Below are 11,165 nucleotides of genomic sequence, written 5' to 3'. Positions count from 1 at the left end.
TTTGCGCGTGTAAAGAATTTTTCTCGTTGCTGAAATATCACATTACCATTTTTCTATGGTTCCCAGAATAAATCGCCCCGAAAACAACTGCAACAGAAACAACCGCTCATAAAAATATAACAAGTTGGCTAGAAATATTCTTACGCGGAAAAACATCGGTCTATGATTTTGCGCGCTAAATGTCCAAACCAAAATACCTATAACTGTGGAAATATCATCAGAACGTGGTGCAATAGTTCTGAATTGCAATGAATCATATATATCAAAACAAAAATAAACCGGACACAGATATTCTCTGGGCCTGATTCTCGAATACACTACGAATACACTTCACGGTGGAAACGGTGTCGACATCTGGATGCGAGATTAGTTTCTCACTAAATTTATCATTATAATATCAAATTATCTTCAGATTAAATTTTTGTATGAGATTATTATATCACATGAAGAAAACAAAGTTTTCCACGCACATTGAATACCAGTTTGATACGAAGAAGTTAATTTTCATTAATGATTTTTTATTTGAAAAGTGTTCATTCTGCCTGAAAACTCATCATTATCTTCGACACTTCACTAACTCGTAAAACGTAGTTCAATGGCGTGCCGTTTATTTCGTTTCCACCGTGAAGTGTATTCGAGAATCAGGCCCTCTGTTCCTGACTTGAGCAACGTAAAATTTTAGTCCAATCACTTTGATCACATAGTTATTTTTTGTACATGCAAACTGGATGAAATTCAATGGAATACATGTGGAAGTTGCAAAATAGAATAAGCTTTCGTTTTATGAACTTGTTACGTTATTCCCCTACGAAAACATGCTAAAATTATTCATTCAATAAACATGGTCATATTGTCATACTACCTTGAAAATCGGGATATCAGGGAACTCAAAAAATGTCAGGGAATTTCGATACTAATTTGGAAAAAAATAAATTCCGCCATTCAGAATTTTTATTATTGCAGTAATTAGAAAATTTTGATGACACCAAAAGCTGAGAAGTTATAGCTAGGGCGTGATAAAATGATGAAGCTCACGTTAGAATTTGTCACGAATTCTAAAGCTGAGAATTCTGAGCTCGATGAAACTTCGTAAGCTATATTTTGTCTTTGAACAAGACTACAAGGATGCTGCAGTTGCATCTGAATGTTAGATTTTGGGATGAAGAATAAATGGAGGTGGTAAATCGTTACATGACGTCAATGTTCGTGTCGATGGATGATACCAACGTGAATTGGTCATATTGCGCGAGCTGCAACTGGACTTTTACAAAGGAGAAGAAAAACTCTTGAATTTTGGGTAGCTCCGGATTCATCAATAAATTGATGGATTGAAAAACTCGCCAAAATTTACGACAGACAAATCTTGAAATTTCGTCTGGGACACGGAGCTCTGGTTTTAGAGCTTACGAAGCATTGATATATCCTTGATCTTGCGGTCATTGAATTCAATTTAAAAAAAATAGCTGGAAAACGATTCGAGAAATTTTTGACTGTTGACCTTTTTGGTATTTGATGGATTTTGGACTGAACGGATGAACGACTGGAGCATTTTTGGAAATTATAGGTTTACGGAAATTTTATAACCAAAAATGGTCTTCTGTCTCTCGTGTGGAAACTCCAAGGTTGGGAGAGCTTTTCCATTAATACAGAATGTTTTAAGAACACATTTGTGCTTATTCCGTCTGTTATCGTAGGATACCTTGATCGTAGGGCCTGATCACGAATATCACTTCCACATAAACTTTCACTTTCACACTTCCCTTAATCTTCTGGTGTTTTTCTTCATTGTCTCGGACAGTTGCGTGTAAAAATAACTACGTGAACTGAAAGTGTTCATTCCCGTTTATACGAGAAATGTCGTTTGCCTTTTTTTTTGTTTTTCATCATTGCAAGGATGCTAAGTTTGCCGACATGTTCGCAATTTTACTGATATTTAATTTTTGTCGCAAACTCTATCCCGTTGCAGACTGCAGGGATACGGCATTTCTTCTTCTCTCATGGCTTGATTCAGTTCCCTGCGCTAACAATTTCTTTTTTCAGACATCAATTTGCGACTCTCACAATTGAGGGGCTTAGAATGCAAGGGGTGTATATGACTTGATCGATTTCTCTTCGTCAACAACTCGACTGCAAAAACGTTCCAATTTGAGTTTTGTATAGAATCCGATAGATGAGGTTCTGACCTACCTTCTACATTGTGAAATACAGCTGGGAATGAGTTGTCGGCTAAGTTATTACCAAAAGAGAGAGTCGATGTAGAGAAATCGATCAAATCACTTACACCCCTTTCAATGTAAGCCCTTCAATTACAAAGGTAGCTGACAGATATTTATATGTACAGTTTTTACGTCAATGATATGGATGATTGTCTAACTAGAGACTGCACGCTGAGACAACTTGCAGACGATGGAGTTATTTCCATCACGGGTACTAATCCCGTCGTTCTGCAAAAGTCGTTGCAAGATACCCTGAACAATCTGTTCACGTGGGCCCTCAAGCTGGGTATCGAATTCTCTACGGAGAAAACTGAAATGGTCGTTTTTTCTAGTTTTTTCCCGCCCAACTCCAGCTTCACCTATCCGGCAAAACGATCCAACACTCTATGTTTTTCAAATACCTGGGTGTATATTTTGATTCTAAGTGTACCTGGGGGAGACACATTGCGTATTTGAAACAGAAATGCCAGCAAAGAATCAATTTTCTCCAAACAATAACCGGAACATGGTGGGGTGCCCATCCAGGAGACCTCATTCAGTTGTACAAAACAACGATATTATCAGTGTTAGAATATGGCAGTTTTTGCTTCCGATCAGCTGCCAGGATTCATATTCTCAAGCTGGAGAGAATACAATATCGTTGCTTGCGTATAGGCATGGGGTGTTTGCATTCGACACATACGATGAGTCTCGAAGTTTTGGCAGGAGTACCCCCGCTTACTCTTCGGTTCACAGAATTATCCTACAGATTTCTCATCCGTTGCAAGATCATGAATCCATTGGTGATTGATAACTTCGAAAATCTACTCCAACTGACTCCTCAGTCAAGTTTTATGTCTTTATATCATGAGTACCTTACCCACGACGTGCACCCTTCACCAGGCATCTCCAACCAAGTTTGCTTCCCATACTTCTGCAATTCCTCTGTCATTTTTGATCTGTCCATGCGACAAAAAATCCATGGAATCCCAGACCACCTACGCTCCGATTCTATTCCGCCGATATTTTCGGCAAAATATGGGAAAGTTGGATCTGATAAAATGTTCTTTACTGACGGTTCATTCATAAACGGGTCCACTGGCTTCGGCATCTTCAATGAAAATTCCAGTGCCTCTTTCAAACTCAAAGATCCTTATTCCGTGTATGTCGCTGAACTGGGTGCGATATATTACGCATTAGGGATCATTGAAACATTGCCCATCGACCACTATTTTATTTTTTCAGACAGTCTCAGCTCAATAGCGGCAATCCGCTCAATGAAAGTTGATAAACGCTCATCTTATTTCCTAACAAGAATAAGACAACTATTGAGTGTTTTGGTCGAAAAATTATTCAAGATTACCTTAGCATGGGTTCCCTCTCATTGCTCGATTCCGGGGAATGAGAAAGCGGACTCGCTAGCTAAGGTGGGCGCTTTAGAAGGCAAACTTTTTTAAAAGGCAAATTGCTTATAATGAATTTTTCCACATTCCTCGTCAGTATACGCTCGTAAGTTGGCAGCGCATGTGGAGTGGTGATGAGTTCGGTCGTTGGTTACACACGATTATCCCTAAGGTCTCGACGAGGGCATGGTTCAAGGGATTGAATGTAGGTCGTGATTTCATTCGCGTGATATCTCGGCTTATGTCCAATCACTACAACCTAAACGCGCATCTCTATCGCATTGGGCTCGCAGCAAACAATCTTTGTGATTGTGGCGATGGCTACCACGACATCGAGCATGTTGTCTGGTCGTGTATCCGGTTCCATGCTGCTCGCTCTCAGCTCTCTAGAGCACTGAAAGCACAAGGCAGACAATCGGATATCCCCGTCCGGGATATCTTAGGTAGCCGGGATCCTGATCTTCTGCTTCATCTATACCTGTTCCTCAGAAACGCCGATGTCAACGTTTAATGATGTTTCCTTCGTTGTGCCCCCGTTTCATATCCCTCCTATCCGATCGATAAACTTTTACTTAGTCGCGGCAATACATACACACACTCTTTACAGATGCACGGGCCGAAGGTTGTGCAGTCCACTGATTATTCAACAAGAGCCAAAGGTTGTACCGCTCATGACAACTCTACACGAGCTGATGATTGCGCCGGCTAGTGACCATTCTATCCTGGATTCCTCGAGGCGAGAAAGACGCACCACGCTAGATATGGGGTACAGACTAGGGGGGCGTTGCTGATTAATGGTCGGCTGCATCCCAATAGGAAGTATCCCGTGTCGGGCACACGTACAGAGCATCGAAGACTGCAACATACCAATTATGAGAACACTTGTAATACTAACCTCGAGCCAACCGCGAGTAATCGGTTACATATTACTAACATAGTTGTAAGACAAAAATTGTCAAAATATTGGACTCCCGGCCCCGTCAGGCTAACGCCACATGTGCCTTAATAAAATATATATTTTGGAAAAAAAAAAATTATCCATTTTTCACACCAGAAAACAACATGTTACTTTGTTAAGTGCGATTCACATACAACATTCACCATCCGTCACGTCAGCAAGTCGAAGTTGCCGTTGCCGATGTATGTGAATGTTTTCATAAGAATTGCATGGGAGAATAATTGACGTAACGTGGCGTGACGTGACGTGACATGAACGTGACGTGGATGTTGTATATGAATCGCACTTTATAGAGAAAACATATTTGAAATGGAAAAGGTAATTTTCATTTATAATTTTCACTTCCTTAAACACTCAGAAAAGTATTTCCATTTTCGCTTGAAACCCAACGAAACACGATGCTATCGTTTCATATTTGAAGTCATTTTAACACAAACACTACCATATAAAATTTTACACAAAAACAGGAAGTGGGTTATATCTATGGTATAACCGCAAGGGTGACGTAGGACTATCGTTGATTTAGAGATCATTTGTTCGAAGTTGAATCTAAATCCATTCTGAATAAATGAATAAATGAATATTTGGGGGACTTCGAAAACGAGAGCGTTACGTTGGAGGCACAAGGTTTTATGCATCCAATATAGGATACGAAAAACCTTGTTCTGAAGAATAATCTTCAGAAGCTAACCTGCTAACTGTACTTGATTGACAAATCACAAACCCAAATGTAATATATGGATATTTTATGGATAGAAAACATTAAAATAAACTCTTTCGCTTGAATGTAATTTTCAATTCCAAGGGGAACTGGCAGATTATTTTCCAGCAACGATTAGATATTTCCACATTTTCCTCGATACTGGAAGCCCACCAGTGGTTAATACTAACTCGATAACCACCTTTTAATAGTACTTGATTGAAAAATATTTGGTCACAGTGTTACATGGATAGAAAACATTCAAATAAACTCTTTCACATGAATATATTTTGAAAATTCCCAAAGGAACTGGCAGATTATTTTCCAGCAATGATTAGATCTTTCCGGAACTTTCTCGATGCTGAATGGCATCCTAACGGAAAGAGTTCTGCGCGTGTATGTGTCGATCCTTCGCCGTCCACCTCCTCCAGCACGTTAGGCAACGATGTTGTCTTGTCGATGTCCTCACGAAAAATGAATGTGTCTCACCACCAGAATATCGCTTAAGTATGCTTTTTGCGTGTGATTGAATCGAGAGAAGGTGTGGTTTACGATGGCAATTTGGAAGGCAAACTAGAGGGGAATGAACTCTCTGAGCTCGGAACTTTCGGCGACTGAGCAATAATCGATTGCGGGCGCATACAATATTGGATACGAATATATCCTACTGATGGGGAAGAATAATCTTCTGAAGCTATCCTGTTAATTGCGATTGATTGAAAAACCACAAAACCAAATGTATTTGGTCACAGTGTTACATGGATAGAAAACATTCAATTAAACTCTTTCACATGAATATATTTTGAAAATTCCCAAAGGAACCGGCAGATTATTTTCAGTAACGATTAGATATTTCCACATTTTCCTCGTTACTGGAAGCCCACCAGTGGTTAATGCCAACTCGATAACCACCTGTTAATAGCCGCGCGTGTATGTGTGTGTAGCGATGTCTTCCCAGGGAACCGTTTGTGGCATCACTCTCCTCCTGATAGATTCCCTTCTGGCCTAGGGTGCACAAACAGGCTCTTGGTGACACCGTTCATCCGCGTTTTCATGATAAATAAAGAGCTTCACCGCAACAGCGACAACATGCTCCAATCGCTGTTCAATTAGAACTGAGTGGATTTCCGAGCGCCGCTCGCTTATATACCGATTGGTGATTTCAATAGCCTGTTTTGAAAGCAATTTTAAGACAATTGAAACAAGTTTTTGGATCAAAAAGTAACAAGTATATAACGCGTAGACATTTTATCTTTCGAATGAAGTGTTTTTATCATACCATTTCGTTCAGTTGTTTAGGAGCTATTAACGCTCAAAATCTCGGTCTCCGGCGTAACGCTTTCGTTTTCGAAACTTTGATTTTACACCCCGGTATAGAAATGGAAGACGTAGTCCTACGTCAAAATACATTTGCTTTGGTCCGCACTCATTAATCGCTCCCAACTTATTTGCCAGCACGTATGCAACCAGCAATGCCCACGCTAGTTACAATAAGCACAATCCATTTGTGCGTGTCGCTTGTCAAACTATCGAGCACGAGGGTATTTACATGCTGATTTCCCACAGACACCTTGAATTTGAAATCTCTGTTAGGGAATACATGTCGATGGGAACAAAAGCTCCCTCTACTTTCATGTACAGTAGAACCTCGATTATCCGTGAGCGGTTGATCCGCGGTGCGGATTATTCGCGAAAGTGAGTTCCCTAGTAGTTCTATAAACCTTCCCAAAATTTGTCAGTGAGTGGTAGAGTCTTGCTTTTTTTGTTTTGGTAATGGCTTTCACATTATCTGATCACTGATGTACACGAACTTACAGGTTGATAGTTCATCAATTGATTTTTATTCAAATTTCGAAACATTATTGCCGCATACAGGTTCTTATTTTTTATGCGTCCGATTCTTAAGCAATTATGCAGACCAAATGTTTTCAGGGAATTGTGATACTCTCAACTTGTTACAATCACAAATTTGCTGAAAGAGTCAAACTAATTGAATTTTTATTGTTGTCATTGTATAACCACGTCTCATTCAGAAAGTTAACAGATCTCATATTGTAATAATACCTTCATCTTCATTATGCGCCCTTCTAAAACTTTACCACCATTAATTGATCGCTTTATACGCAATTTAAGTTGCATACTTTTTATGAACTCAATTGAAAACAAGGGAAAAAAATAATTACAGAGAGATACATAAGCGTTTTAAGCGCAGCCCTTGTGACAGTGAAGTTCTGTTTACGAATAATAATAAAAGCAATTCCTTCTTCGAACATGGATTCCTACATGTCCTTCGGTGTTGTGCCCATGGTCCATAGCAGATTGCTGTCCGTCCGAATATTTACCTCCTCATCCGAGTAAGTATTCGAAGTGCTCACCAGACTGCCAAACTCGACCACCCGATCGTTCAGATTCCAGCGAAGCCCACTGGTACTGCAGACGGCACGGTTCCCAATCGGAATGAGGGCGCACCAGATGCGCTCATGAACTAACCGAGGAGGAATGTTAATCCGATGGTTGCCAGCTGGCAGTAGCCAACTGAGCGAATTGCTGGATCGTAAGAAAACAAATGCATTCGGCAGTATGGAACGTGCTAGGAAGAGTGTGTTAATGTTGGCCATGATTTGGTCCAGCCGACCGGAACTTTCACACAGCACAAGCACCCGGTTAATTTCAGCGCCACGTTCGGTGTCTTGCAGTGCTTTCAGTGATTTAGTGAAATCGGTAGCATTCTGGTCGGGGGTTTTGATAATCTACGGATCAGCTCGATTACGCCGAGTTCGGCTTTGAATGTTAATTATCATTTGATTCAATTACTTACGGTACAATTCAACCGCGTCACGTAAGCCATAGACTCATCGGTACATGAGTCAAAATCACCCGTCACCAAGTCCGGTGGCTTGAGATGTTCATCGGCGCTTACTTGATTCTTCACAAAATCCACCCACCGATTCGTGCCTCCATCGACAGCTACTCGAATCGTAGCTAAAATGTAATCGTAAAATAATTCCCCGTCGCGAAGCACCTAAAACTTGTCAAATAGTCAACCATTGTTCCATACGGATCGGAAGTATTCCTTGTGTAGCAAAATTGGTCGATTGAGTAGAATCACCGCTAGTCCTTCGCCACCATGGGTGGCATCTATCAGATCAACCGGGGTCCATGTAGTTATATTGGTCAGCTGAAATGTAAAAGTTCTAATGAAAGTTCTAACACAAGTTCCAATCATGTCGAACGTATCAAACAGTCGAACATCACGAAGCCTACTGTGTTTACTATTGAGCACTCCATAGCACATCTCAGATGCCCTCGACCTTCAAAAAAACGAGTGAAAAAAAAACACCAATCCACGGGTGTGTTTATTCGATGAGTGCGAACATTGCTATCACTTACGTCATCGTCTCGGAACAGCATAACTGGCGGTTGTGGGAAATGCACACGTGCTCTCCGTTCGTCTGTCGATTACAATTTTACGAATTTTACCAATATTCGACTTTTTTTGTTTGTTGATTTCACGTAGCTCAAGCAACTTCTGCTATCCACCAATGTTGTAATACCGACAATATTTGGTACTCTCTGGCTGATTTGGATTGCATCGATTCAATGCGAAAACATCGATGACGATTTAGTGAGTGGGTAGTGTAAAAGAAATATGCCAATGATAGAGAAGTGTAATGATGAAAAAGAGAAGGTCAACAACGAAACGTGCGAATTTTTGAGAATGTGAGAGAACAGTGAGAACTGTATACGGGTGGTGATAGCGGTGAACTGTATGGGTAGATTGTGGCGATTTCATCTTACTTTTTTCATAAAGTAGAAGATGAAACGATATGTAAAAATCGCTAATCGACCTTTTCTCACGTATAGATCATATTTATTTAGGGGGAGGTAGAACGTCATGATAAACAACAAAAACAAACTTTTCAGATGGCTAAGAGCACCGATTTATTATTTTGTTTGCCAGAAATTTAGTCTTTTAGTGGTGGATATGTACATGTCCCGAGAAGCCTTTTTTTATTCTTTATTTGAGAGGTTTTCAGCCTCCTAGGCCGGCTCGCCTCTTCATCTACGACATTGCCACAAGGCTTCGTTGAGAACAGATCATTGCACAGAAAATTATCACATAAAAATTGGACTACAAATAACATAAAAATTAAACACATATAAATCCTTTTACGGAACATAATTTAACCAAAAAAATAGTTATGAACCTTAACTTTATTTCATAAAAATGTGACCTGTTTTTTTATTTGGAACCCTTAATGAAAGACGTAATTCTACGTCAAAACTTGCTGTTTGCTTGTTGGACCAGATGGCAAGGATGTCCTCGGACCATGGTTTAAGATTAGTGGTGAGGAAGCGGTGCAGTTGAAGATGCCGAAGTGTTCTCATTCCCCTTCATCGTGGGAGGAAGTAACAACGATCTTCTTGACTGATCCATGGTTCTTGAAAAATAGTTCGGCATCTTTTAGGTAGCAGAAAAGGGTACTTTCGTATCAGCGTCACCGGAGCCGAAATACAATAGATAGCAATTACTTAACCGGGCAAACGTATGCGTCGGACGCTCGCTAACGTTCGGTCAGACCTAACTAAAGGATCGTCTCCTATGTTTCAAACTAACCGAGCAATCGATGGAACACAGGTTTGTTTACGAAAAGCCGCCGCTTCCGCTTGCGTCACCTCGGCGGCTTAGGGCCGCCTCTGTTCCTTATCCCCGACTGATGGGGACTACGTCCCCATTACGTTGACCTCAGAATAAATTGAATTAAGAAAAACCAATTCATAATGAAAATTGCGCTCCGGTGGCCTTTAACCTTAAATACCCCAAATCCCAAATACGCATTTTCGTAGCACTAAAAAATGACAAAACACTGCATACAACAAGGCAACAACAATACAAATAATATTTGAATGCCAGTGAGAACAATAAAAAATGCTATCTATTATATTTCGGCTCCGGTGACGCTAATACGAAAGTACCCAGAAAAGCGCTGCTACTCTTGCTGAATCGTCCCTCAAGATGTCTCTTATACTCCCGCTGATTCCTTGAAGATCATCATCAAATTTCGGGCAACCACACAAGAAGTGCTCGAAGGAGTTGTGGATTTGGCAGTGGTCGCAGAGTAGATGAAAAGGTCCTCTATTGAATCTGTGTGTGATCGAGCAGTGACCGGTCCTCAGTCTGGACAGGATTTATTGTTCTATCATTCTTTTTACATCGACAAACTTGACAATCGAGCCCTTGAGCCTTCATTCCCTGCGATGCCGTTGTGTCCGGGGACCCACATGAGCACAGTCGGGCAATATGTATTTCCTGATGGCCTGTACCATTGGATGTTTGGACCTGGCGCACCGATGGCATCAATGGCGCTTGCCGAAACGGAGACGATCAACAACGGCTTGGAAGATGAAGTTGTAGTTGCCTCGAAGATGCTGGCCACTTCAGCCGAGAAGACCTGGCAGATGACCGCGAGTATCTTGCTGCAAATCAGACTATTACTATCGCTTACCCCAAATCCAACTCCTGGTGATCCTTTTGAGCCACCCGAATATCTGATCTCGTGGAGATGGTATTTTTTTACTATGATGGCCTTGAAATATTCTAGCAGACCGGGCGAGTTCGCCCCAGCTCGGAAGTTGTTCCTAATACGGTTCTCGACGAGAACAGTTAGGAACATCCAGTCGTTCGCACCAAACCAGGAATGTTTTGCCACCGGGGGGTGGTTGGAATGCGCCAACCGCTGCAGGATCGTGTTGCTAAGAGCGGTCATGTGGGTTTCCCCTCTACCGCTGGTTTTCGACAAAAACAGCAGTCCTGGCTACGATCACCAAATCTATGATTAGATCGAAAGGAGGTTCTCCAATTTCAGCGCAGACAGAAGCAGCTGGTGTTGATGGCAGGAGATCGGAGA

General features: G+C 41.1%; 1 protein-coding gene across 3 annotated transcripts; it reads right to left on the bottom strand.

Annotated features, from left to right (window-relative positions):
• Positions 1 to 7,237: 7,237 nt before the first annotated feature.
• Positions 7,238 to 8,941, bottom strand: LOC129777157 (thiamin pyrophosphokinase 1). 3 transcript variants are annotated; one of them, XM_055783248.1, is made up of 5 exons: positions 8,647 to 8,939; positions 8,521 to 8,567; positions 8,302 to 8,434; positions 8,075 to 8,238; positions 7,238 to 8,006 (listed from the first exon to the last, which is right to left on the bottom strand). In XM_055783248.1, the coding sequence occupies exons 2-5, from the start codon at positions 8,542 to 8,544 to the stop codon at positions 7,536 to 7,538; spliced, it is 792 nt and encodes a 263-aa protein (XP_055639223.1). In that variant the 5' UTR covers positions 8,545 to 8,567; positions 8,647 to 8,939; the 3' UTR covers positions 7,238 to 7,535. The 3 variants fall into 3 exon arrangements, with proteins under 3 accessions (XP_055639223.1, XP_055639222.1, XP_055639224.1); XM_055783247.1 differs by having other exon boundaries at positions 8,302 to 8,567; positions 8,647 to 8,941; XM_055783249.1 differs by lacking the exon at positions 8,521 to 8,567 and having other exon boundaries at positions 8,647 to 8,938.
• Between the last annotated feature and the right edge of the window lie 2,224 nt (positions 8,942 to 11,165).

Source organism: Toxorhynchites rutilus, chromosome 3 (genome assembly GCF_029784135.1).
Source record: "Toxorhynchites rutilus septentrionalis strain SRP chromosome 3, ASM2978413v1, whole genome shotgun sequence".
Taxonomy (NCBI): Eukaryota; Metazoa; Arthropoda; class Insecta; order Diptera; family Culicidae; genus Toxorhynchites; species Toxorhynchites rutilus.
This window is presented reverse-complemented; position numbering and strand designations above follow the sequence as displayed.

What these genes read in the sequence shown, in the direction of transcription:
- LOC129777157 (XM_055783247.1), bottom strand. An exon ending in CCGATCCGTATGGAACAATG is followed by an intron (nt 8,239 to 8,301) that starts GTTGACTATTTG and finishes ATTACATTTTAG; the next exon opens with CTACGATTCGAGTAGCTGTC. An exon ending in TGACGCGGTTGAATTGTACC is followed by an intron (nt 8,007 to 8,074) that starts GTAAGTAATTGA and finishes GCTGATCCGTAG; the next exon opens with ATTATCAAAACCCCCGACCA.